General features: G+C 46.1%; 4 protein-coding genes and 2 long non-coding RNA genes across 7 annotated transcripts in view; 3 read left to right on the top strand and 3 right to left on the bottom strand.

Moving 5' to 3' along the window:
* lcp2a (lymphocyte cytosolic protein 2a) overlaps positions 1–5,623 on the bottom strand; it is a 10,309-nt gene extending 4,686 nt beyond the window's left edge. Inside the window, exons 1-10 of the mRNA XM_034607358.1 lie at positions 5,122–5,623; positions 4,617–4,679; positions 3,999–4,045; positions 3,815–3,880; positions 3,709–3,734; positions 2,718–2,758; positions 2,393–2,585; positions 950–1,044; positions 809–872; positions 496–573 (exon numbers count right to left, since the gene is read on the bottom strand). Of these exons, the coding sequence (XP_034463249.1) occupies positions 496–573; positions 809–872; positions 950–1,044; positions 2,393–2,585; positions 2,718–2,758; positions 3,709–3,734; positions 3,815–3,880; positions 3,999–4,045; positions 4,617–4,679; positions 5,122–5,199 (751 nt within the window). The 5' untranslated portion in view covers positions 5,200–5,623. The remainder of the gene's footprint in view (positions 1–495; positions 574–808; positions 873–949; positions 1,045–2,392; positions 2,586–2,717; positions 2,759–3,708; positions 3,735–3,814; positions 3,881–3,998; positions 4,046–4,616; positions 4,680–5,121) is intronic.
* A 1,180-nt stretch (positions 5,624–6,803) lies between these two features.
* Positions 6,804–7,068, top strand: LOC117774739. The gene is made up of 2 exons (XR_004616128.1): positions 6,804–6,880; positions 6,913–7,068. It is a non-coding gene; the product is annotated as an uncharacterized LOC117774739 (long non-coding RNA).
* Positions 7,034–9,803, bottom strand: zmat2 (zinc finger, matrin-type 2). Its single transcript, XM_034607357.1, has 5 exons — positions 9,691–9,803; positions 8,779–9,005; positions 8,587–8,660; positions 8,035–8,180; positions 7,034–7,713 (listed from the first exon to the last, which is right to left on the bottom strand). Exons 1-5 carry the CDS (start codon positions 9,706–9,708, stop codon positions 7,570–7,572), a joined length of 609 nt encoding a protein of 202 aa, XP_034463248.1. The 5' UTR covers positions 9,709–9,803; the 3' UTR covers positions 7,034–7,569.
* Positions 9,804–10,288: 485 nt separating this feature from the next.
* slbp2 (stem-loop binding protein 2) lies at positions 10,289–15,371 on the top strand. The gene is made up of 9 exons (XM_034607355.1): positions 10,289–10,442; positions 11,475–11,636; positions 12,165–12,245; positions 12,558–12,635; positions 12,729–12,872; positions 13,560–13,730; positions 14,085–14,244; positions 14,390–14,519; positions 14,693–15,371. Exons 1-9 carry the CDS (start codon positions 10,390–10,392, stop codon positions 14,755–14,757), a joined length of 1,044 nt encoding a protein of 347 aa, XP_034463246.1. The 5' UTR covers positions 10,289–10,389; the 3' UTR covers positions 14,758–15,371.
* LOC117774738 lies at positions 13,093–25,069 on the bottom strand. Its single transcript, XR_004616127.1, has 3 exons — positions 24,938–25,069; positions 20,342–20,351; positions 13,093–13,104 (listed from the first exon to the last, which is right to left on the bottom strand). It is a non-coding gene; the product is annotated as an uncharacterized LOC117774738 (long non-coding RNA).
* fam53c (family with sequence similarity 53 member C) lies at positions 15,875–24,522 on the top strand. 2 transcript variants are annotated; one of them, XM_034607353.1, is made up of 5 exons: positions 15,875–16,167; positions 20,701–21,052; positions 22,077–22,134; positions 22,334–23,349; positions 23,568–24,522. In XM_034607353.1, the coding sequence occupies exons 3-5, from the start codon at positions 22,128–22,130 to the stop codon at positions 23,859–23,861; spliced, it is 1,317 nt and encodes a 438-aa protein (XP_034463244.1). In that variant the 5' UTR covers positions 15,875–16,167; positions 20,701–21,052; positions 22,077–22,127; the 3' UTR covers positions 23,862–24,522. The 2 variants fall into 2 exon arrangements, with proteins under 2 accessions (XP_034463244.1, XP_034463245.1); XM_034607354.1 differs by lacking the exon at positions 15,875–16,167 and adding an exon at positions 16,193–16,464.
* Positions 25,070–26,826: the final 1,757 nt, after the last annotated feature.

Genomic DNA, 26,826 nt, shown 5'->3' with positions numbered 1-26,826 from the left:
AAATGGTGGAGCGAGCTCCCCAATGACATCAGGACAGAAAGTCTAAACATCTTCCGCCGCAAACTAAGAACACATGTCTTCATAATACAGCTTGGATTAAAAGAAAATAAAGAATAAAGTAGCACTTTGTAGTTTGGCTTTCTTGAAGAAAATGTAGTGACTTGATTCTTGTTGCTCTTGGTTTGTTCCCTCGTGGTTGATGCAGTTATTGTGAGTCGATTTGGATAAAAGCTTCATCTTAATGAAATGTAATGTAGTGTTGTAAGGATACTAATGACAATAATTAAATAAATGATGATAAAAGTAAAGACATGAAATTTAATTGACTATTTAAAGGTCGGTAACTGGCCAATGGGGACGATACATTCTTTGTTTGTGCATCAGAAAGAAAACGTCAGAGAGTCCCTGAACGCATCCAAAGGCTAAGTTACAAGATCCTTTTTTTAAATTTCATGAAAAAATGTAATACGTATATGATCCTGGTTTCAGTTTTACCTCTGATGGGGGAGAAGTTGTCCCTCGACTCTCTTCCCGGTTTGGAGGCTCGAAAGATCTTCGGAGGCTCCGGAGGAACTGAACACAACAAATCCTCAGCTTTAATCAACCAATGATGAGCTCTGTCAGAGTCACATGACCCAAACGTGGAGTTGAAAACCAACAGATCACATAAATCGAAAATCAATCAATCCATTCATCTTGTTTAATTGAAAACTGCTATGACGATTCATCGATCCAAAATAAACAAAAGTTAGTGTGAAAGTAAAGTGACTTTCTGTCAGTGGGGGGCGCCGTGGTGCAGGTTACTCACATTTTCCTGATTGTCGTCCTCCACAGTGGGGGGAGGCGTCTCTTCTAGATGATGACTCTCCCGGCTACAAACACAAACCACGTCAAACGTGAAACATTTCAACATCAGAGCTGAGTTAAAGTGAATCTGAGTCAGACTCACCGTCCGAGGAGACGGAGCAGCGAGCGTAGAGACCGGGGGGCGGGCACATACTGCAGGGGGCGGGCCTTTGGAAGACATGTGGTTATCCCTTTTATCTACACAACACACACACACACACACACACACACACACACACACACACACACACACACACACACACACACACACACACACACACACACACACACACACAACGTGACGTTGGTTTGTGAGCTTCTGTTCTAAGCTTCGGTTTAACATTGTGTTCAGCGCCATCTTGGTTTTTTGAAACCAGAAGTAACCATATTTGGAGGAGTGGGGGGTGGAGCCTGACTGAGCTCAAGGACACTGCACACCCACCTACACCTGCCACCTGCAGCCATTGGATGGTATTAGCTGTCAATCACACTGTGGTATCCACCCCCCAATACATATGGAATCGCCCCCTGGTGGTCATTCCAATGAACAAATGTTTCAGGCTCTTCTGCCTTGGCTTCACTTTCAAGACCCAGAGTCAACATCTGTTTTTATTAACAGTATGATTTAAAATGAATATATGCCCCATACTTTACACCTCTGGGACCTAATGTGAGGTATTGGTTCCCTAAGATGATACATCAGTGGTTTAAAGTGGACAAACTGCTGCAGTGTGTATTTCCACTTCCTCTCTCCTGCCTCTGGAGCTGCAGACCTGCCTCCTGAGCTCCTCCTCTGATTGGCTGACTGCACTTTGAGTGACACGCAACCAGGCCTATCACCGGTCTCATTCTGGTGCGTTCCCTCTGGTAAACACAGCTGAAAGTCACGTGATGTTTGCAGCTATAGAAAACCAGCCACATGTTCACAGTCGTTACAACCGGATGTTTCTGAACGGAAAGTTACACCGTCCTCATGTCTGTTCAAGTCTTAGCAGGACAGTCAGTGTAGGAGTAACGTCCCGAGTTACAGTACGGAGTTTCAGTACGGAGTTTCAGTCCAGAGTAACGTAGACTTTACTCCGTAGTGAGCACAGCGACACGTCAGAAGAAATAAAGCGTAACCGCTGGTCTCTAACAGTCACGTTCTCAGGAGGAATGTGCACGGACACATTCTCCTCCTACATCCCTCCACGCTGCAGTGTTTCTTCAGTGCTGTTTGTTGTGGTTAGCCTGTGGTAGCTAACTAGCTGCTAGCTCAGCAACAAGTCTGCTTGGTGTCGTGTTCGGTGTGGAGGGGGGGTGGTACCGGCTGGGTGGGGCTGAGAGACGAGTGCGATCCCGAATGACATCATACGGGGGAGGAAGTACGAAACAAGACGTTTCAATAACACATTTCTTAGAATGGACTGAGTGAAAAATCCGCGGGGTGACTGTTTTCATACTTTGAGGCCCCCTACTGGCCCCTTTACGTCATTACGGATAGTAAAAGCCCAGAAAATGTATTTACATAATATTGGTCCTTTAAATTTTTTCTAAACGTGGTTACCGATGTACTCTCCGTCTCCGATGGGCAGGGTGGGGCACAGCTTGTGAGCCAGGTCCTCTGGTGGTTCGGAGGGAGGAGGCTCGTAGTCATTGGCTCCGTCCGCGTCATCATTTGGAGACTCATAGTCGTCACTGCTGCCGTCCTCGCCGCCGCTGTTCGGACTCTCGTAGTCATCGTCGAACTCTTCATCGTCCTGAAGGAGAAGAAAAACAATCAGATCACGTTCACACATTCGACCACAACGTTTCAGCCATATTGGTTATAAATTACTTTAAAATTGTAGTGAATATTTCTTTGGAAAATGTTTTGCCAATGACAGACTCACAAACTCGTCTTCACCCCAGCCCTGAACTTCAGCAGTGGTCTCTGCGGAGAAAACATCTTTACATTAACACATATTAACACTGGAGTCAAGATTTAGTGTCGTCCTCCTCACTCACTGACCTCGTTTGAACTATAAACACATCAGCACCTGAACAGAACTGAAGATCACTTTGTGTTTGTTCAATTCACCTCAGAGTTTATGAGACATAAGTTACATTTTTGTTAACAGAGCCAGAGTCCATTTCATTTATTGTTTTGGTTGTGTGTCGTTTATTTTATTTATGTTTTATATATTTTGAATATTTTTATATTTTTATTCCTAATTCAAATGTCAGACTGAATATTCTCAAGAATGAAGTTCATTGCTCTTTGAAAGGGTGAATTTGCGGGATTCTGCTCTAATATTATTATTATATCAGGTATTATAAAATGGTCAAAAAATTATGACATCTTAATAATTTCTGGGACAATATATTGTTTGGATAGTATATTGTTTTATGTTACAAAAATGTAAATGGCCCTTGATAGAAGCAAGGCTCCCCACCCCTGGTCTAAGGTCACAGTGACCTTTGACCACCAAGATCTAATCAGTTCATCTGTAAGTGAACTTTTATGTCAAATGTGAAAGAATTCCCTTGAGGAGTTTTTAAGATAATGTGTTCACAAAGTAAAAAGTGTTTTGAAAGGTCACCTTGACCTTTAACCTTCAAGCTCAAAGGTGTCGCTAGGTGTCATCAGCACAGACGCAGGAAATTGAGAAGACAAACAAAACCAGAAACTCCTGTTGCTTTAAGACCCCTCCTGATAAAGCTCAGCCTGCTCTGATTGGTCAGCTGGTCCACTCTGTTGTGATTGGTCGGCTGCGTGTAGTAAAACCGTGTTAGCGGGCGGGTCAGACTAGCAGCTAAGCTAGGCTACGTAAATCTACACCTAGCCAAGCTACTGTTCTGTTCCTGGTGTGATCACGCTGTTCTGGACGAGGACCTCATTACCTGGTTCCTTGTATTTGGGCGTCGTCCTGTGACAAACAGAGAGAAACAGATGAGTCATCAGCAGGTTGAGCTGCAGCAGCTTCAGACGTGTGAAGAGTCAACGTACTTTTTAGAGAATAAACCTCTTCTCTCCTCCTTCCTGCTGATTTCACTGCTGATCTTTGAGATCATCCTGAGGAGACACACACTCGTCACACACACTCTTCACACACACTCGTCACACACTCTTCACACACTCGTCACACACACTCGTCACACACTCTTCACACACTCGTCAGGTCAGTACTTACGGAGCGTGGAGTTTAGGAAACTTCTGCAGGTCGTTACTGCTCAGATTCTACAAACAACATGTTTTATCACATGTCAGGAAGTTTGAGACAAGTCAACATCAGCACTGACTCCTCTCCTCTCCTTCTTCTCTACCTCCTCCTCTCCTCTCCTTCTTCTCTACCTCCTCCTCTCCTCTCCTTCTTCTCTACCTCCTCCTCTCCTCTCCTTCTCTCCTTCTTCTCTACCTCCTCCTCTCCTCTCCTTCTTCTCTACCTCCTCCTCTCCTCTCCTTCTTCTCTACCTCCTCCTCTCCTCTCCTTCTCTCCTTCTTCTCTACCTCCTCCTCTCCTCTCCTTCTTCTCTACCTCCTCCTCTCCTCTCCTTCTCTCCTTCTTCTCTACCTCCTCCTCTCCTCTCCTTCTTCTCTACCTCCTCCTCTCCTCTCCTCTCCTCCTTCTCTACCTCCTCCTCTCCTCTCCTTCTTCTCTACCTCCTCCTCTCCTCTCCTTCTTCTATACCTGCTCCTCTCCTCTCCTCTCGTTCTTCTCTACCTCCTCCTCTCCTCTCCTCCTTCTCTACCTGCTCCTCCTCTTCCTCCCTCTCTGAAGTGGTCGGTGTGTGTTTTTTTGTGAACTCACCACAAACCTGGAGCCGTTGATTGAATTCTTCATCACAGTTTTGTCACATCCAGACAGATTCATCTGAAGAAACACAAACATGTAAATCTTCACCCACTCATCTGTCTCCTCTTCCTCCTGTTACACATCCTCCTTTCCTTTCCTTACTGCCTCACTCCCCCTCCCTTTTCTGAGAAACTGCTCGGTGTTTGTGTCTTTGTTGTCGTAGTTTGTGTCTTTGTTGTCGTAGTTTGTGTCTTGTTGTCGTAGTTTGTCTCTTTGTTGTCATAGTTTGTGTCTTTGTTGTTGTCTCATGAACAGTCTCTTCAGGTTGTGGACACTAAAAAACAATCGATCAATCAGCTTCTGTGTCTGAGGAGCAGGCTGAGGCCCCCGCCCCTAACGTTAAACTGACAGGTGGAGGTTAAAGGTGACGACATGTCGTAGTTTAATGTTGAATACGAAGTCATGTGACTGCAGAGAGAGAGAGAGAGAGAGAGAGAGAGTGTGTGCGGAGGTCTCTCACCCTCTTCATGAAGTCTGCCAGCTGCTGTGGGCTCCACCCCATCACCTCCGACCTGGACGGGACTCTGTCTGAGCTCATCCTGCGTCCTCCTGTCGTCCCCTGAAAGACGTGTCTTCTGTCTCAGCCTCCGTCTCTTACAGGGTTGATCTTCCTGCTTGTGCACAGACGACCTCGATCTTCTTCTTCCTGTGAAACCAAACGACTCACTGAAGATAAACGAACGTCTGACTGAGTTTTACTTCCTCCCGTCACCTCATCACTTTCTGACTCGAGTCTCTAAACAAGAAACCAGAGGAAAGAAAAGAGACGAGTTAACCTTGAACCAAAATGGCTTCCTTCTTTCTTTCTCTCCCTCCTGTCTTCTGTCTTTCTCTTTCTTCTCGTCTCTTGGAGGAAGTGAGTGTGCAGGGGGGGGGGGGGTCTGACCACAGAGCGGAACAGAAGCTCGAGCTGACTCTGGATCAGTGACGAGCTCAGACTCTGAGACTCAAACTGCAAAGTGAAAAACATTAAACTGGACTTTTCTTTTCCTCCATTTTCACATTAACGACATTTTAAACTTTTCATATCGCACAAGAAGTGAAGTGTGGGATCATGGGAGCTGATTAGGATTCAGTGCTGATGGTTCAAGTTAAAAATCGGTTTCACTGACACTGTTCAGCTGACATGCTAGCTTAGCTTAGCATAAAGACTGAACAGGGGAAACTGTTCGGCTGTGTCCAACAGGAAATGATTGACATGTTCGATTTGTGTGTGTGTGTGTATGTGAGATGTGTGTGCGTCTGCGTGTGTTTGTGTGTGTCTTTGTCTGAGAGTGTGTGTGCGTGTGTGTGTGTGTATGCATGTTCCTGTAAATATACCTTTGTGAGGACCAATTTAAGCCTAGGCGCTACAGAGTGGGGACATTCCGGTCCTCACTGTTTCAATGGGCTTTTTGAGGGATAACACCTGGTTTTAGGGCTAGAATCAAGGTTAGAGTTAGACATTTAGTTTGGATGGTTAGGGTTAGGGAATGTATTATGTTAATGAGTGTCCTCACTAAGATAGAAGTACGAATGTGTGTTTGCTGCTGCCTCAGTTATTTTAACTCATATTTTTTTAACAGCGTCATCTCCTTCCTGTCAGCATCAGTGAACGTCTCTGAAACACAAACACTTCGTGACAGTCTGATGAGAGAAGTGCATTCTGGGAGTTCATCATTAATCATGATAAACTCTGACACAGTCGACTGACGTCATGTTTTTACTTCCATAAAGTGGAAACTTATTAAACATTAAACAAATGATTGTTTGTAATTGTTCATGTCTCTAGATTCTGAATTTAAATTCTACTTATTTGTGAAAGACGATGACTCCGATCCACACGTTTCACAACACATGGCCACAAGTACGTGGACAGCCTCTCTCTGTGATCGGTGGTTTTCCAAATTTAAATCGGAGTCTGAGTCCGAGCTGAAGCGACAGATCCAAAGATGTCTGAGTTTTTTATTCTGGATCTGATCTAATCCTGATTATTTAGTGATACTGATGTTATCAGACACTTATTGATCCAAATCTGCATCTGACACATTCAAATAAAGTCCTGATTGGAAACTACACTCAGATTTCAGTGAACCTGAGGTTACAGGGTTTACAGCAGGGGCCACCTCCACCTTTTTTGTTTACACAGAAAACATTACATGTATTAGAAAAACTGTAATATGTTGATAATTAATTTTGTGTTTTAATGAATACACCGTGAAGTGACTAGTTTGTTAAACGTAAAAAATACACCCTGTTTTAGATCAATCAGCCGTCAGTGTTTGATTTGTTATCAGCACACGGCAGCTGAAGCTCTGATTCCTCCTCATTCGGTTTGTCGTGGTGTGTTCACTGACACAGAGCCGCTGATAAATAAGAGAAAAACAATAAACTGGAAACCAAAAAAAATTGTTTATTAAAATAAAAACAAAATAAAACGAGTGAAGCTGTTTGAGCTCTTCTTCATTTTCATGAGGAACCTTTGTTTCTGTCAAACTTTATTTTAATGTGAAGCAGAAATGAAAAAAAGTTGACAAAATATTGTATTGTTTTTTGTCTGCAGGAACTTGAAAGCGTCACTTAAAGGAATCACCCAGAGATATTTTTTGTCTCATTTTCGTTTTGTCCGTCCATCGTTTCTCTGACGACTTTTCACTCAGCAACTTCATCGCAGACGTCTACGGTCGTTCACATGTGTCTCTGACAGGAAGCTGCAGGAGTAAACGTCATCACAACAGAGTGATGGATAAAACTACCAAAATAAAAGCCTGGCTGTTACTGAAAAGTCTCAACCAGGACAATGAACGAGATGTCAGGACCCTGGAGCAACGAGCGCAGCGGGACTCGTCCGTCCTGAATTTACAGTCTGGTTCTGGTCTCTAACACCTGCCTGGTCTTGGTGCGCAGTGTGGTCTCAAGTCGTGGAGCATCAGTGAGTCTTCTTGGACGAGCCGAAGCCGGAGAAACCCATCACTGCCGCCATCTCATCGTCCTCCTCGAAGTCCACGTCATCCTCCGCCCGTCGCTTCCTCTCCTTCTGCTTCTCCTTCTTGTAGGCCTTCGCCTTCTCCTCCTGACAACACACACACACACGTCAATATTATATATAGCAGACTATATTCAGACATTGAAAAATGCTATCTAAATAATTCAATGTAATAAAATTGAAAAAAAGAATATACCTCAAACCAGAAATATCTAGTAGTTATGCAGTAGTATACCGGTACTTTAATTTACAGTGATAAAATAATTACTTTTGTTATTTGACTTTAAAGTGACACACCCCTAGTTTGAGTAAAAGTGAAGTGAAATGAAAAGCTTCCCCAACAGAAACTGACGGATTACACGTCACAGCAGGAAGTGACAGAGGACGTCAAACAAACCACGTTCTCACCTCCTCCCGCAGCTCCTTCATGCGCTCCTCGAAGTCGTACTCCTTCTGCTTCTCCTCCAGCTTCTTCTTGTTCGCCTCGAAACGTTTCTTCACCTGATCCAGAGAAGAACGCTCCACACGCATCGACATGCCAAGGTTCCTCTGGTCTGCGCGCGCGCACACACACACACACACACACACACATACAAACACACAGTGACCATCCTGATACATACAAGTACATTCAGGCTTCACCCCCACACTAACATGTCTTAATTTTTAAACCAAGACGACCAATGACCATATGAACGTTTTAGCCCCGTCCACACTAACACACCTGAAAACACGCGTGACATGAACATTCACGTCCACTGGTCATGTGATGTAAACAGGAAGTAGATTGTCTACTCTTCAGCTGGTTGCTTAGTTACAGAAAATCCTCTGAAGGAGGAACAGTGAGTGTGAAAAGTAACAGTGGTTTTAAAACTGAAACAGCAGTGTGGATGGAGCCTGAGATGATGAAAATGTGACCAAGCTCGTCTCTGACTGTTAATTGTCCTGATGTGAACTCACGTTTCTTTCCGTTGATGTGATCCAGGAAGTTGATGGAGTCTTTGACGACACAGTCACAGACGTTACAGTAATAACTGCAAGAGAAGAAGTGAGATGTCCAGTCAGAGCAAGGCAGCAAACGATCGATCAGTCAACTAATAAGAAGCAAAGACATGAAAATAACTTTTCCAGGTTTCATGGTGAAACTCTTACCCGCCCATCTCCGCCTGAGGAGTGGTTTTCGTGATGACGATGGTCTTTCCCAGTTTAGACTCCAGATCCACTTTATAGTCCCTGTGACGCAGGAGTTCCCGCTTGACGGGCGGAGCAATTTTCCCACCATCTCTTCTCTCCTTGTCTCTCTCCTCCGCCAGTCGTTTCTGAGCGAGGTTTTCATACTCGTCCTTGTCCCACTTCCGACGGAAGTCGTTCTTATTGGACTGAAGAGGAAGATGAAGAAAGTCAGACTTCAAGACTTTATCTGTCATGTGCACAACAGTCACATAGAGCAGCCGCTGGCAGTGGGATTCTTGGGTCACAGGCTCCTTCCAACCATGCTCATAATTATTTAGAAAGAAAATCACACAAGCAAAATAAAACAGAATATGAAAACTAAAATAAATATATAGAATAAAACTAAAGTAATAACATTTTATATACACCTAAAATATAAACAATAAAGTAAAATAAAATATATAACTAATTAGATCAATATAAAATAGAATGTAAGTAATACAGTTAAACATTTAATCTGTAATAAATAATCTTACATTATATTTGGCTTCATTTATTTTCACTGACTTATTCTTAGTTTCTGTTTGTCACGTGTTTGTCAATTTTAACATTTCGTACTTTAATTCTGAAGGAGGCCGGAAGTCTCATTGTTTTGGTAGCTAGCGGAGCTGATGCTAACCTGTAGCAGTTAACTATTAGCATGCTAACGCTCGTTAGCTGTTAGCTGCGACGGCGCGAGCGTCTGAACCTGTTGATCAACACGTCAGACGGTTAAAGTGTGTGACGTCATCAGTGCAGATAAACATGAACACACGTCATAAAGCCAGAGTCTCGTCACATTCACGTTATTTTATACTTTTATCGGTAAACCCAGCTCAACCGAACACTCACCCCACTGCCAGACGCCATTTTGTTTCCTCGGCGACACAAAACAGCAACGGGAGTCGATTTAAAGGAGGAAGAGCGCCACCTGCAGGAGTGGAGTCACAGGACACCCCTGCAGGGAGGAGGCAATTTAAATTAAATTCATTTAATTTAAACCATTTCATTGTTTAAATGTTCCTTGTAAATCTCTTTGTAACTTTGTTTAGAAAAGTGCTTTATAAATACATTTAAACGTTAAAGGAATTTATTTGTAGTAATAGCTTCAGATAAAATATGTGCGATTTATTTTATTGGTACTAATATGTACCTTTATAATATTTCCGTTTTTAGATTTTATTAGTAGTAATATGTACCAATATAATATTTGTTTTTTTGTTTAATAGTATTAATATGTACCTGTGGGATATTTCTTTTTTACAGTACTAATATGGAATTGTATGATGTGTTTTTTTTTTTATTCGTAATAATATGTGGCTATAGAATATGTTTTTTTACTTTATCAGTAGTGATATGTGTCTATATGTTTTTTTATGTAGCTGTATATTAAGAGTCCTTCCTCTACGTCATCATCTGCCTGCGGATCATGCAGCTCAGGTGAGTCGGGCAGGCCCCGCCCCCTCAGGTGCAGCTCATTAAAAAGCTGTGAAAGCGGAACAATAGCGTCAGACCGAGTGAAGAGAGAGCGCCAAACTTTAATCGTAAACAATGTCATCGAGCGGAGTGGAAAGTGCAGCTCAGAGCCCGCTGCTCTCCTCCAGGTACGATTCACCTTCCACACCAGAACATCACCTGTTAGCACATGTGACTGTCACGTGACGTCGGAGTCACTAAAGTGAACAAAATGTTTGGGCATCACCGACAAATCCTCCAATCACAGCGTGACTCCGCTCAGCAAAGCAGTGATGGATGATTCAGCCTTTGTTTGTTCACTTCATGGAAAACAAGTTCTTCTGTTTTCATTGTATCTGAGTGAATGTTACATGTTCACTGTCACTGTGACACTAAGGGACAGTACAACATATGAAGATTGTGAATAAAGTCCACAGCCAGGGTCTGTTCTCTGTGGTCTAGTGTGATTGGACAGTGTCCATATAGAAATCCTGAGAAGTTCAACTGAATCCAACATGTCACTGATTCAAAGTCTGACTTTTGACACAAATTGCTGGAAGTTTTAAATTCTGTCACTGACAGATGTCAGACTTAATTTAAAATGTGCAAAACAAAAGCTCTGACTTTATCTAAAAATGTTTAGTACTAATGATATTTTGTTATTTTGAATCTAATCATATGAGAATGAATATAATCTCACTTGTTACTTTTCAGATGTGAAATTACTTTCTGTCCTAGATACAAACTCACACTGACATCAATAATTATGTTTTAATAATGAGTCAGAATTGAACTTATCTACCTACATTAGTGATATAAGGACAATTGCAGATATCTATATCTGAGAGATTTTGATTTGAACTAGCCAAATTTACATTAGAGGCATGTCTGTATATATTGAGTTTGAATAGAAGTCAAGGGCAAAAGGTACATCTAACTATAATGGATGTTTCCATTAGTAAGATTTTTTTGATTAGTCCATGTCCCATCTGCTAACATGGAGGAGATGGGGTTTATGACCTGTGCTGCAGCCAGACACCAGGGAATGGTTTAGATGATTTTGCTTCACATTTGGGAGCTGTCATGACGTCCATCTTTATTTCATTTTCTTTGGTGTGTTTTCAACGGACTCCTCACTAAAGCCTGTTTAGACTCTGATGTGATGTTGATGGTGTCCTCAGTTTCTGTTTCAGCCCGTGGTCCTGTGTTTGCGTGAAGGGATGGTCGGCCACAGCGTGGAACGGCCTCCCCGAGCCGCTGCTGGCGGCGGCGGCGGCCGGCTGCTCCGCCCCAGAGCCGTGGCTCCTCCCCGGCTGCAGCTCCGTCTTCGACAGCCTGGTCAGGTGAGGAAACATGGTGCACCACACCTGGGTCCTGATGTCTTCTCTGGCTCCTGATGTCCACATATCTGTCCCAATCTTCAGATGTCAATTTTCTAACACACACATTTTTTTAGATTAATATGTGATAATTGTACTGACCAGTTTCTAACCATGAATCCCTTTTAGGTTGAGTGAGACAATTGGTGTTTGCTTGAGAAAAAAATAATTGTGATGTGATTCAAAGTAAAGGATGTTTAACGGTTCTTATTTCAGAGGTTGCATGAAATGTTGCACAAAGAAAATGTGCAAAATAAGGAAGTAAACAAAACAACATGCAAGCTGCACCAGCAGGGGGCAGCACCTTTGATTTAAAGCCAGTCGAACTGCAGGGGACAGCTGGATAAATTGTTTAATTAGTTTCAGTTGAAAATGACAAACTTTAAAAAAGGACATTGAAAACAGACTTCATTTGTGAATGTCTCTCAGATTCTTCACCTTCACCACTTTGCAGCAGACGAATGAGTGATGTGTTTTTTCTTGCTCCTCTAGTAACGTTTCTCTGGTGTCGTCTCCTCCTCCGGCGAGCAGCCTGCGAGGAAGAGAGAGAGCTGTCAGCAGCAAAGCTCGCAGGTTCGACTACACGTCACGTTCTGTCGGTAACATGACGATGACAGGTTCCCCCACTGAACCTCTTTAAACCTGGAATCTAGAGATTACAGGGGTTAAAGGAACAGTTTCACAGTTGGATGCAATACAGATGACTGAACCTTCACAATCTGACAGATAAATAAATTAAAGTCACTGTGCTCACTTCGATAGTGATTGCTGATGAGCTATAATTGCACAAATATGTGAATATAGAAACGTTTGCTCTTTGACTTTATTGTCTTTGGTCTCAGGACGGAGACAGTTTGTGATCGTGAACAGTCTGTTTTCCTTCAGGCCGTCCATCCTGGAGCGCTGTATCCTCAAAGTGTCCACCAGCAGTGTGGCTGTGGGGACGGACGATTTGGACAAGAGGTTGGTGCAGTCTGAAAACGTCCTGATCACCAACAGCACAAGGTTTTATACAAACCATTTAAATCCAACCTCTTCTGCTCTTGGTCCCTTCAGGTCTGCCCTCGGCCGCTGCTACCCCCGCCTCCTCGATCCGGCCAACACCGAGACCAACGAAGCGGTTCTGAAACGGCGGCAGAAACAGATCCACTACGGCAAGATCACCAGCGGCTACCAGAACTACCTGCAGCAGGTGCCCAAGTAAGAAAACGCACATCAGCTAACAGAGATAAGAACTCCAGCAGCTGGACGCAGCGTCTGCAGGATGGCATCAAACCGCCCCATCCTGTGGTCGAAAGGTGGGCGGGCCAGTGGGACATCAGGTTGGTCCGTTGAAGAGACGTCACAAGAGCAGAAAATTACTAGTCGGGTACCAATTACATTTAAATTCCATGAGTCAATACCACAGCAAGAAATAGAAAATAAGAAGCTGCTACACCAACCTACTTTTATGTGCAATATAATGTTAGTCTACGCATTAGCCTGAACAAGGAAGCGTTAGTTTAAGTGTTGGTCTGATCATTAGCCCAAATGAGAACTAACCATTCCACATGTTAATGTTGACTTGTTGTACATCAGACTAAACATTTGCAGAGGTTGTTATACTGCCCTCTTCAGTCCAGGAGGAATCACGTTGCCAGTGCAGGTAGTAAATCTGTGATACCTTCAGTACTAAAGAAAAACCACTGCACCAGAACCACGGCATTGACTCGTTACCAAAGTGTCTGTTCCTGTGACATCCCTAGTCAGCTGGTGGTCGGTGAGAACCAGCTGACTTTCTCTGACCCTCAAACTTCCAGCGATGAAACTTGTCAGATTTGTTTTTGGGTCTAAAACGATTGATTGTTCAGTTTCTCTTTTGAATAACCGTTGTCTCCTTCTCCTCAGACACCAAAGGGACCCTAAGCTCCACCCATCCACCCCTAACATGTACAGGAAGTACAGCCGGCGCTCCTGGGACATGCAAGTGCGTCTGTGGAGGCGAGCGCTGCACCTGTGGGACCCGCCTACCGAAAACCAGCCGGACGCCATTGACGCAGAGGACCCGGTGGAGCAACTGTAGGTGGAGACCAGTGTGTTTACTTCACAGATCCTCAGTCGCGTTGTGAATTCTCATACATGTTTAAGAAAAGAAATGTATTTAGTTTAATGTGACAAAAGACTGAGAAACAAAAACAGAATTTTTACTCTTTTCTTGTTCAGGTTGTTTAGCCAACGCTAGCATTTAGGCTAACGGCATGATGCAGAAATTCACTGTGAGAAGCTTAACGTCCAGAGCAACTGACTTGGACATTTACGTCCTCCCATACAGCAGCACCCCCCCCCCCCCCCCCAGAACATGTCCATGTCTGAAAGCAGCTGGTCTCTGATTCACTTTTCCTTCTCTGCTCATGTGACGCGTCTCTGGTTTAGGCAGAGTCAGCTGGCGAAGATGACGTCTGGTCTGTGTGAGGACAGAAGACAAAAGCAGAGAGAGAAGGAGTCTCCTCCAGCTTCTGAAGCCTCCTCTGTGTCTCTGTCGGCCGGGACGTCACTTGAGCTTGGAGGACCCTGGACCGTCCCGTTCTCACCGGTAACGTCTCAACTGATTAATGTTCACACGTCATCTTCAGCAGTGGCGTTCTGTTTCCTGCTGGTGATGGTCAACATGTTGTCTCGTGATGAAACATGTTTACACAAAGATGGGAAACATCAGTGTGTTGGTTTTCTTCCTTCAGGAGGCAGAGATGAGCCATCGGCCTCTTCGCTCCCCCCCCGGCCTGAGTGCCTCCCTCAGTAGTCAGCTGACCTCCAAGGACAACATGACCGACTGGCTGCGCCTCCTGCTGGAGGCCGACCATACCCAAGGTTAGGTCATTCAAGTACCTGGGGTCACACGGGTAACCGATGTCCCTCGGTTCATTGGGGTCATTTGGGTAACTGAAGTCACGTGGCATGAGCAGGTCGAGTTCACGCTCTCCGAGCCTGACTGACCTCGGACTCGTGCAGATTTCGTCTGACAGATTTTTGTCTTCTCTTAGATCTGGGTTCTGACGATCAGCAGGTTCCTGTGTTTTCTGACCAGCTCTCCTGGAATCCGTACTGATCTGAAACCAGCGACGTCCATTCGACGGTCCTCGTCATTGAAACTGGACGTGACGGCATTGTGGTCTCGACCTCGTACTGTGATCGCCACTCTGTCGCAGGAACGTGTGTTTGTGGTTTCCGGTACGTTTGTCTTTTTAAGATCGCTGAAGATTGACTGTAACGACAGCAGGGATGTGATTGGTCCTTGACCCTCGTTGCATCGACCCTCCATGGTCTTTTCACAAGGGGTAGGGTCCGAGCATGTGGCTTTAGTTTGCACGTTGTATATTTATTTATGTTGATCACGTCTCACCTGCATCATGTTTTAGTTCTGCACTGATGGAACAGCTGCCAATAGTTTGTACTTGACGTCACTTTTGTGTATTGATCATTTTGTCACATTAGCGCCCCTCTGTGGCTGCCGTTGTCTTTGCTCCACCATCACCTTCATGCTCTGGCTCCTCCTCACCGATATGTTTTTTCTAAAAAACAAAACTCTGATTGTTGGAGGGAGAAGCTGCTACTTTGTGTTGTTGTGAGTTTTCTTTTACTTGTTGTTTTGTGCTGCTCGATTACGAGAGCAAAGCTGAAATATGTGATTAATAAAGATGTAAATAAAGTGTCGTGAATTCAGACTGACCACGTTTCTACTTTGTTATAAAAAGTCAGTTTCATTTCCCCTCAATGAACTTGTCCCTCAGGACATCGTTCATTGAGGGGAAAGAGGAACCGACTGTATTTATATCAGAAGATGATCAAAGACAGTAACTGGTTTATTATAAACTCTAATTTCCCCACATCTTACTTTTATTTAAATAAACTGGTGGAAGTGAGATATTCAAAATGTTACAGCTGCGTTTCTCTTGATGCTTTTAAAATGTCTTTGTATTCAAGAAGCGACTGTTAAACTGCAGGTTGGAAGGTTTTCTCAGACCAAGATCACCCCCTGGTGGCTGGCTGCAGTCACAGTAATGCAATCCTTCTCCATGTTATCAGATGGGACATGGACTAACCTAAAAACAATCAGTACATCAAGGTACATCTTTCTCAGACACAGAAGTGAATATGTGTGTTTTTTGATTTGTATGACTGTTACAAACAGAGGAGACCCCCCCCCCCCCCACCCTCTGTAAATGTTATTTATGAATGCCGCCGCTCACGGGCGCGTGCACGCCGCCTGGTTATTATGAAGTGTGCTCGTTAGCACCGGACGCTGCTCGGAGGTCGGTGCCGGTGCTGCGGTGAGTCCCGGGGCCGCTGCGTCGTCTCTTTGATTCGTTGTGGAGGGTTAGCTGGCGGCGGGCGGAGCGCTGAGAGCGGCTCTTTAATAACAACGTTACTGGGTCAACACACCGAGCACCGCCGCTGTCTGCCGGCCCGCTGCACCCACCGGAGCCGCCTCAGCCTGGAACACCTGCCGTCCGACCAGGTAAGCGAGCCGCCGGGGCTGCCGGGGACGGAGTGCCGGTTCTGTCCGGTGGAAGCTGTCGGGTCCGGGCTGAGTCTCCCGCAGCATCCCCCCGTGTCTCACACGCCGCTCGGAGAACTCGCAGGCCGCCCAGACCTCACAGCATCACCGCCGTTATCACTGTTATCCGCCGGTTCTGGTTGTGTTTGTGCCGTGACTCAGCCCCACGGACGGTTCGGTTCTTCTCAGAAACACCGTGTGAGCGCGGCGGGCCGGAGGAGCGACGGTTCCCCCCCGACAGCTCCACCGATGTTCGGGGTTTGTTTGTGAAATCTGCGGCTAACGCTGCTAGCAGGTCCGTTAGCTGCCGTTAGCAGCTGCGGCTCCTGGACGCAGGCGGAGCGGCCGGTGAGGCTCCGTCAGCCCCGCAGAGCTCTGGGAGCGGAGCGGCCCGGGGCCCCGGAGCCTGTGAGGCGGAGGAGGAGGCTCGGTGCCCGGCTGCAGGTTTGTCTCAGGGAGCAAGATGGCTGCATTTATTGTGCCGACCTTGACAGTAATAACATGACACATTATTTATAAGCAGCTACCGGCCGCTGGGCCGCGGATTCACCGGAGGAGATAAATCACGGATCAGAATTTTCTCCTCTGTTTGAGTCTCAGTTTCAAAATGACACCTCGCATGTATTCGGCTGTGAAACTGGGCGTGTTAGCATCCTTCATTGAAAACAATAGGATCTGTTAGCCACGAGCTAGCAGCAGCAGCCGGAGATGCCCAGCGGCCTCAGTGAGTCCGCGGCTCGGCTCAGGCTGCATCGAGGCCTCGGCTGCCCCGGACCACCTCCATCACTATCATCACCTCCATCACTATCATCACCTCCATCACTATCATCACCTCCATCACTATCATCACCTCCATCACTATCATCACCTCCATCACTATCATCACCTCCATCACTATCATCACTATCATCACCTCCATCACTATCATCACTATCATCACCTCCATTACTACCATCATCACTACCATCACCTCCATCATCACTACCATCACCTCCATCACTATCATCACTATCATCACCTCCATCACTATCATCACCTCCATCACTACCATCACCTCCATCACTATCATCACTATCATCACCTCCATCACTATCATCACCTCCATCACTATCATCACCTCCATCACTATCATCACTATCATCACCTCCATCACTATCATCACCTCCATCACTATCATCACTATCATCACCTCCATCATCACCTCCATCACTATCATCACCTCCATCACTATCATCACCTCCATCATCACCTCCATCACTATCATCACCTCCATCACTATCATCACTATCATCACCTCCATCACTATCATCACCTCCATCACTATCATCACCTCCATCACTATCATCACCTCCATCACTATCATCACCTCCATCATCACCTCCATCACTATCATCACCTCCATCACTATCATCACCTCCATCACTACCATCACCTCCATCACTATCATCACCTCCATCACCTCCATCACTATCATCACCTCCATCACTATCATCACCTCCATCACTATCATCACCTCCATCACCTCCATCACTATCATCACTATCATCACCTCCATCACCATCATCACCTCCATCACCATCATCACCTCCATCACCATCATCACCTCCATCACCATCATCACCTCCATCACCATCATCACCTCCATCATCACCTCCATCACTATCATCACCTCCATCACCTCCATCACTATCATCACCATAATTACCTCCATCACCATCATCACCATCATCACCTCCATCACTATCATCACCTCCATCACCATCATCACCTCCATCACCTTCACCATCATCACCTCCATCACTATCATCATCACCATCATCACCTCCATCACCATCATCACCTCCATCACCATCATCACTATAATTACCTCCATCACCATCATCACCTCATCACTATAATCACCTCCATCACCATCATCGACTCCATCACCTCCATCACCTCCACTACCATTACCATCATCGCCTCCATCACCATCATCACTACTATAAGCTCCATCACTACCATCACCTCCATCACTACACACCTCCATCACTACCATCACCTCCATCACTACACATCTCCATCACTACAATCACCATCATCACCTCCATTACCATCACCTCCACTACCATCACTACTATCCCCTCCACTACCATCACTACACATCTCCATCACTACACACCTCCATCATCACCTCCATTACCATCACCTCCATCACCATCATCACCTCCATCATTACCATAACCTCCATCATCTCCATTACCATCACCTCCATCACATCCATCACTACTATGGCCTCAATCACTACCATCACCTCCACTACCATCACCTCCATCACCATCATCACCTCCATCATTACCATCAACTCCATCACTACGTCACCATCGTCATAACCTCCATCACTACCATCACCTCCACTATGATCACCTCCATCACCTACACAACCATCACCTCCTTCACCATCATAACATCACCTCCATCTCCATCACCTCCATCACCTACACAACCATCACCTCCATCACCATCACCTCCATCTCCATCACCTCCATCACCATCACAACCATCACCTCCATCACCATCACAACCATCACCTCCATCATCATCATAACCATCACCTCCATCACCATCACCTCCATCTCCATCACCTCCATCACCATCACAACCATCACCTCCATCACCATCACAACCATCACCTCCATCACCATCACAACCATCACCTCCATCACCATCACCTCCATCTCCATCACCTCCATCACCATCACAACCATCACCTCCATCACCTACACAACCATCACCTCCTTCACCATCATAACATCACCTCCATCACCATCACCTCCATCTCCATCACCTCCATCACCATCACCTCCATCTCCATCACCTCCATCACCATCACCTCCATCTCCATCACCTCCATCACCATCACAACCATCACCTCCATCACCATCACCTCCATCTCCATCACCTCCATCACCATCACAACCATCACCTCCATCACCATCACCTCCATCTCCATCACCTCCATCACCATCACAACCATCACCTCCATCACCATCACAACCATCACCTCCATCACCATCACAACCATCACCTCCATCATCATCATAACATCACCTCCATCACCATCACCTCCATCTCCATCACCTCCATCACCATCACAACCATCACCTCCATCACCATCACCTCCATCTCCATCACCATCACAACCATCACCTCCATCACCATCACAACCATCACCTCCATCACCATCACAACCATCACCTCCATCACCATCACAACCATCACCTCCATCATCATCATAACATCACCTCCATCTCCATCACCATCATCCCCTCCACAACTATCACTTCCATCACCTCCATCATCATCACAACCCCGCTCGGAGGCTTTAACCGCAGACACATGTTCAACTGAAATAATAATAATATAATCATAGGACAGTCAGGGCCCCTGACTGGAGGGGCCCTGACTGGAGGGGGTCCTGACTGGAGGGGCCCCGGACAGTCAGGGTCCTGACTGGAGGGGCCCTGACTGGAGGGGCCCTGACTGGAGGGGCCCCGGACAGTCAGGGGCCCTGACTGGAGGGGCCCCTGACTGGAGGGGCCCCGGACAGTCAGGGTCCTGACTGGAGGGGCCCTGACTGGAGGGGCCCTGACTGGAGGGGCCCCGGACAGGAGGGGCCCTGACTGGAGGGGCCCCGGACAGTCAGGGTCCTGACTGGAGGGGGCCCTGACTGGAGGGGCCCCGGACAGTCAGAGCCCCTGACTGGAGGGGGTCCTGACTGGAGGGGGCCCTGACTGGAGGGGCCCCTGACTGGAGGGGCCCTGACTGGAGGGGCCCCGGACAGTCAGGGTCCTGACTGGAGGGGGCCCTGACTGTCCGGGGCCCCTCCAGTCAGGGTCCTGACTGGAGGGGCCCCTGACTGGAGGGGCCCTGACCTCCTTTCTGTCAGGAGCTGAAAGTAAATAAGTATATTTACAAGAAGGACGGTTCTTGAGTATTCCCAGTATCTGCCACTGTATATTTGTACTCCCACATTTGATTTGACATTGATCTACACAATACATCATATTACAATAATGTCCACAGATGTAAAATATGTAATTGATGTGACACCTGATTCTTTACAGTTTCTTCTCTGTCATGTTTTACATGTGACTCTTTCACACCTGGTTTGGTTCAGACTTTGAACTAAAAAACTCTTTGGCAGAATTTAAAAAAGTCCAACTGCAACTGGGCAGCACCTGCGTTCAGCTCCGACTTACCGTTATCTGAACGTGTCGTACAACCTGGAAACCGCAGCAAACGTTTTGATATTGACCGAGATCCCGGCGCCAGCGTCTGTTCTGATCAGGTCTGTGATCGTCAGTGATTCACAGCGGAATCGGGAGTCGATCATGAGAATGTGAATCCATCAGTAACATGAACGTCTGCTGGAGATGATTTGGTGATAATTGATTGAACAGTTTGAGGAGCAGCTGGATGTTAATGACTCACCTGTGTCTACCTGCTCTCCAGGTGCGTTGCAGGGGGCAACAGCTCAATGACAATGTCCTTGTGAGAGTGGGCGGGGCTACCTGGCCCTGAGCTGTAAGGAGGAGGAGGAGTCTCAGCCCTTGGCCCACCCCCTCCTCCTCCTGCAACTGACCAAACGGCTGGACGCACAGACGGGCGTGGCTCGCCCCTCCCTCCTCCTCCCCTCTCTTCCCCATTCTCTCCCCCTCCCCCTCCCACCTACTGCACACCTCCCCACCCCATCTCCCTGCTCTGCCCCCCCATCCCTGGCCACCATGCTGTGGTCACGCTGCTGGTGGAAAGCCTGAGGAAGACTCTGGAAGGCGACCCTGCTCAGCCAGGGGACTTCTACCTGGTGAGTCTCTGACACCCCCCCTCACCTGTTCTTAGCCTGTCACATGCCCCGATCACACCTGCTGACAACATCCTGAGAGAACCAATCACAGGTGTAGAACTCTCAGGTCGTCAGCTCACACCTTCACTAACGTGACATCGACACGGATGTGTTTTCATTTTAACACTAAACCGACCTTTGTCCACATTAACAAACCTGAACATGCGTCACATGTCCGTTCATATCGTCTCCTCTGCAGTTGGTTGCTTAGTTACAAGAAATACTATGACCGAACAGTGAAGGTGAAGAGTCAGAGCAGGGATTTCTTTTCTCTGAGCGCCGACGAGGAGGAACTGTAACTGACAGGAAGTGTTAGCGACGCTTTGTGTTCACCGCTGGTAGTCGAGTCATGTGACTGATGAGAACCAATCACGAAGAGAACGTGTCATCGTTTAGTCTCAGTTTCTGTTCAGACTCAAACAGTTTAAGTCTCTGATTTAAAGGCTGAAAAAAAATACAACAATAAAACGTCTCCAGAAAAAACTTTTGTTGGATGATTCGTCAATTTAATTAATTCTTCTTTTAGAAAATTGCATTGAAATTGAAAAGTTGAATTCGGTCTGAGTTGGCATAAAATCACCCTGAGCTAAGGCTGCAGTTCAATCATGTGTCCACTAGGTGTCGCTCCAAGACAAGCTGGTTCCTCTCCTCGACCTCAGTCTTTATTAAATGTTTTGTCGTGTTATTAAAAAGCTGAAGGAACACAAATGCAACCAAGTGTTTAGAACTAGAAAATCTTTTCTGCTTGTTAAAAGCTTTTAAATTTGTTAAATATAAGTTTTAATATCAACAAACATAAAACTAATAGGATTTGTCTGTGAAAGACTCGCACAATTTGTTCAAACCTAGTTCCACATAATAAAGATAAATAGCTGTCGTGCACCATGGCTCAGTAACATTTGATCATATGTAGATTTTATTCAGTAACGTGTGATGTGAAAGAAGACGTGTTGTTGACCTGGTGTCTCTTGTTCTGGTCTTTCAGTCCCTGCTGGACCCCCACACCCTCGCTGAGTGCTGCCCCCCTCATGGCTTGATGCCTGGTGAGTCAAAACAGACAACACTATAATAATATAACAACACAATGATGACATGACATCACTGATCACAAATTGTGTGTGTGTGTGTGTGTGTGTGTGTGTGTGTGTGTGTGTGTGTGTGTGTGTGTGTGTGTGTGTGTGTGTGTGTGTGTGTGTGTGTGTGTGTGTGTGTGTGTGTGTGTGTGTGCGCGCGTGTCCTCAGAGAGCAGCTACTGGCAGCTCTGCCCTCCCTCTAAGTCCGGCCTGCAGGGGGGGTTGCTGAGCTCTAGTTTCCCGCCTGGCCCTGTGCCGTTGGTGCCGCCCGATGCTCACCTGCAGGAGGGGGGCGACCCCCTGGACAGGACCGCCTCTCAGCCTCCGCAGCACCGGCCTCTGGCCCCCAGCACCTCAGCGTCAGAGCTGTCCCTCCCCGGAGCGGCACCGGCAGCACCACCTCCTGCGCCCGGCCTCCCTCCCCCTCCTCCCCCGCCCCCCAAACGCCACTGCCGTTCACTGTCGGTGCCCGAGGACCTGTCCCGCTGCCGTTACACCTGGCGACCCAGCGCGTCACGGGTCTGGACCCCCGTCAGTCGCCAGCAATGCCACGGTGGAGCTGGGGGAGGGGTTACAGGTGGGGGGGCAGGGGTGGGAGGAGGGGTTATAGGGGCAGGTGCAGCTGGGGGCGGAGTATGTCCTCTCCGTGCTCCCAGCTCCTCTCTGAACTCGTCGCTGCACTCCTCGTCCAGCCCCACCTTCTTCAGCCTGGCGCTGTCTCCGGACTCGCCGCTGCCCTGGAGCTTCCCCTGGGATGCTAGTGAGGCAGCGGCAGGGGGCGGAGCCTGCTGCTGCTTCTTTCCCTCCCCCTCCTCCTGCTCCTCCTCACCCTCTCCCCTCCACCCGCCTCCCCCTCCTCAGAGGCGTTTCTCTCTCTCCCCCGTGCTCATCAGAGACTCTGCAGCCTCCACCTTCCTGCCTCCACTTCCCGTGCCGAGCCAGGCGGCGCCGCCTCCGCCAGGTGGCCCCACGCCTGTCGGGGCGGCTGTGGGGGGCCCAGTGCCCGCATCGCCATCCTCAGCCTGCAGCACGCCGTCGTCTCTGCGACGTAGCCTGCCACCACAGCTACCGCGCTGCCACTCGCAGCCATGCGACCTGCTGCTGCTCAAACCAGGTTTGAAGAGACGGCGAGACCCCGACAGACCGTGCGCCCGACCCGTCCTCGACTTCACCAAGATGACTCAGGTACGGCCGAGCAATCGCACACAGTGTGACGGATTCTATATTATTGATTTATTCACAAACATCTGATCAGTTTCTCAGTTTTAATCTCGGTGTTTTTATTTAATATCTTTGGTCTGATTTATTTGAACCACTTAAATCATTTCTCTCCTCTCTCTTATTGATCGATGTAAATACAGATTCTTAGTTTTTTCTTGACCCTCCTCCTGTCATCCCTGCAGACCCGCAGCATCGACCCGCAGTGTCTGGAGCGTGGCGGCGGCAGGCTGGCCTGCGGCGGGGACGTCTGCATGGGCATGGAGTCCTTCATGGGCGACTTCCGGCGCTCCTGCTCTCCAGCCGAGTGCCTGGGCAGGACCAGCATCGGGCCCCTGAGCGAGAGCGATGAGGAGTGCCGCGAGGACGACGATGACGACGAGGGGGAGGAGGAAGCGGACGAGCGCGAAGCGGCGCAGCAGGCGGTGTTTGAGAGGGATTGTACAGAACTCGACTTGAACTTAATAGAAGAAAACTGACGTCTTTGTAAATGGAAGGCTGTTCTCTGTTTCACTTCTTTAGTTTTATTTTGAAAGTATCCGAACCCCTTGCCCATTCCTGGACTACCCTCATCTCAACACTCTACGCCTCCTTGCCACCAATCAGCAAGGCTCTCAGGAACAACACCTCTCATTGGATGAGCTGAGGTTAAGGAAGCTGACAACAGTGATGATGTGACGCCGCCACTTTTGAACCCTCTGCTGTTTAAATTGGAAAACCAGGAAGTTAGAGGTGAAACTCTGGTCGCCTGCGATGAACGGAAACCTCGACACTCTGAGTCCCAGTCTGCAAATTGTCCTCCAAAAGATTAACTTCTGCTTCACCTGACGCCGCTCTCACGCCATCGTTAAGGTCCATATCTCTGACTGGACTCAGACTGTCAGGTGTCCATCAGCGGCTCTGCCTCCTGGCGTCCAGGTGTCTTCCAGCACATAGCAACTGAGAAACACGTTAGTCTGATGAGGCTCCACACTGCACCGCCAACCCGACACGCCATCGTTACTTCAACGCAACACAAACCGAGACATGGTCAGGATTTAAAGGGTCAGTTCAAATCACAAACAATTTAAGATAACATTTAAATACATCAATTTCAACTCAAGTTGCAGTTCCAGTTTAGTCGTCAAATTTTAGTTAATGACTTTTTTTCCACAACAAAGAAAGAAAAAGATAAACCAGAGCAAAAGTTTGATGAAATGTTCTTTGTGTATATTATTTAATTTTTGTTCCTCAAAACTATTTTCATCACAGTTCTCGTGTTCTACTGGTTTTATTTAAACTAAAATACAAACACTAATGAATTATTTCAGCAGCAGAAAAACTGTGAATTCAGAATAAAATATGATCACGTCTCTTTTAAAACCTTCGTTATGAGGGTGAAGAACAAAAAGAGTACGAATGAGGCTTCAAGCGTCTGATTGGTTGAGCTCAGTCGACACAGATTTAACATAATGATAATATAAACTTTATTTATACAACACTTCTCTAAAAAATAAGAGAAAGAAAAGCAGCTCAATGAAATAAACAGGAAAAAATAAAACATGTTAAACTTTACGTGTGTAACAAGTGAACTGAGCCCTCGAAGATGAATATTAATTAATACATAACAAGTGAAGTCGCTTGTGTTGATCAGTTATAATCAGTTATTCTGATTTAACAGTAAAATGATCTATTGATCAGTTTTGATTCAATACTAAATAAAACATGTTGATCATCATTTTAATCTTTAACTTTATTTATAACAATAAATACATAAACCACAACTCTCACCTGTTAAAACAACTGCATGTCTCAGTCATGTGACCTTGGCGTAGTGATGCGTTCAGGTTAGCTGGTGCGTTGTTGTGTCATCCCATCAGGTGACACTGAGGGCAGGTAGCCACTGATGCTGTTGTTCACCTGAGTGTTGTCACATTCCCACCTCACTACAAATACCCACTGTGTGTGTGTGTGTGTGTGTGTGTGTGTGGTCATGTGACTTGTGTCCAGATTTAATCCAGATTGTCATTTATGCTCCGCAGTCACATGTTAAAGTTTAAACCAAATTTAACACAAATTCCAACTAAATATCCAGAAACATTAAGGAAATGCAAACTGTTGCACGCATCTTAAAACCTCTGTTGCATGAAGATGAGGATTTGTTTTGTTGAGATAAAACTGTCGATGAGGTGATTTTTTTAAAATTATTTTTCTTAAGCTGCAGGTAATGAAACCAGTTCAGTTCAGATCACATCTCCTCAAACATAGGACAACTCAAATTTCTGACCTGCCATGAATCTGATGAAAGGCTCAACGTTTGTTGAGGTGGTTTAATAAGGCGTCATTGTGAATATCAGAAAATAAATAATATCTTAATTTGAGAAGCGTAAACGAACTTTTATGTGTTTTATTGAAAAAAAGCCGTCTGTGTTAAAGTGAAGACGAGTACGTTCAGAGTCTGATCAGAGAAAACGTTACAACTTTCTTAATCTGGATTTAATCTCGACGCTGAGGATTCACAGAACCACTGGGTGTGATTGTGACTGAAAACAGATGAAAGTCGTGTGATTTTTACGAGAGAACAAATACTACACGTTAAAGGTTTTGAACATTTTTCCTGCGTTGGTGCTGTTGACAGCTGCGTTAAGGACAACGTGGCTTCTTCTTTTACATGTTTGAGATTCTTCACATTCCTGCTGATCAAATCAGATTAATTTCCTTTTTTCCAAACTACCATTTTATTTCCTTACCTGCGGCCTGCGTTCAGATAATCCATCACAGTTGCTCTTTGGAGGTTGTATTTTAGTTTCTGTACATTAGTGTTTTTATCACGTGGTGAGACGGTTGAAACTTCAGACGTCTCTTTAGTGATGCAGTCATTTAGAGAAGCTTCTAAAAAATTATTCAGAGACAATTCAAACTTTATTCCAGAAGACAATCAACAGGAACATTACAAAACAAATGTACACACAGCCGCTGTAACACACACAAACTGACTCTGTCCCAGTGACACACACAAACTGACTCTGTCCCAGTGACACACAGATTATGTCACTTATTATTCACATAATGTCCCCATTACACACATTTAGATATAATGTCCCCATTACACACATTTAGATATAATGTCCCCATTACACACAGAAACAAACACAATGCCCCCAACCTGGACCATTATAAAAAACAATCAGATTTCAAATTGTCCCTGAATGCACCAAAAATACTGCGACATGTGTTTGGCCAAAAAGAACTAAATCAATGTAAATGTGACTGTGATGGATTATCATCTTTTTAGTTTGGCGATTTAACTGTAAAATTTCCCCATGATTTTTTTTAAAGAGAAAAATTAACGTAGCTAAAGTTGGGATTGTTCATGTCGTAGTGAGATGTGACGATGTTTGATCTGACGATAGAAAACAGAGCGTAGGTTGTCTGTGTGACAATCTTGTTTAAAAAAACTAAAGG

This window comes from Hippoglossus hippoglossus, chromosome 14 (genome assembly GCF_009819705.1).
Source record: "Hippoglossus hippoglossus isolate fHipHip1 chromosome 14, fHipHip1.pri, whole genome shotgun sequence".
NCBI lineage: Eukaryota > Metazoa > Chordata > Actinopteri > Pleuronectiformes > Pleuronectidae > Hippoglossus > Hippoglossus hippoglossus.
The sequence above is the reverse complement of the archived record's forward strand: the minus strand, read 5'-3'. Positions and strand labels throughout refer to the sequence as shown.

What these genes read in the sequence shown, in the direction of transcription:
- fam53c (XM_034607353.1), top strand. An exon ending in ACTTCACCAAGATGACTCAG is followed by an intron (nt 23,350 to 23,567) that starts GTACGGCCGAGC and finishes TCATCCCTGCAG; the next exon opens with ACCCGCAGCATCGACCCGCA.
- zmat2 (XM_034607357.1), bottom strand. An exon ending in TCACATCAACGGAAAGAAAC is followed by an intron (nt 8,181 to 8,586) that starts GTGAGTTCACAT and finishes GCGCGCGCGCAG; the next exon opens with ACCAGAGGAACCTTGGCATG. An exon ending in TGAAGGAGCTGCGGGAGGAG is followed by an intron (nt 7,714 to 8,034) that starts GTGAGAACGTGG and finishes GTGTGTTGTCAG; the next exon opens with GAGGAGAAGGCGAAGGCCTA.
- slbp2 (XM_034607355.1), top strand. Translation starts at nt 10,390, where the DNA reads ATGTCATCGAGCGGAGTGGAAAGTGCAGCTCAGAGCCCGCTGCTCTCC. An exon ending in TACCTGCAGCAGGTGCCCAA is followed by an intron (nt 12,873 to 13,559) that starts GTAAGAAAACGC and finishes CCTTCTCCTCAG; the next exon opens with ACACCAAAGGGACCCTAAGC. An exon ending in GGAGGCCGACCATACCCAAG is followed by an intron (nt 14,520 to 14,692) that starts GTTAGGTCATTC and finishes GTCTTCTCTTAG; the next exon opens with ATCTGGGTTCTGACGATCAG.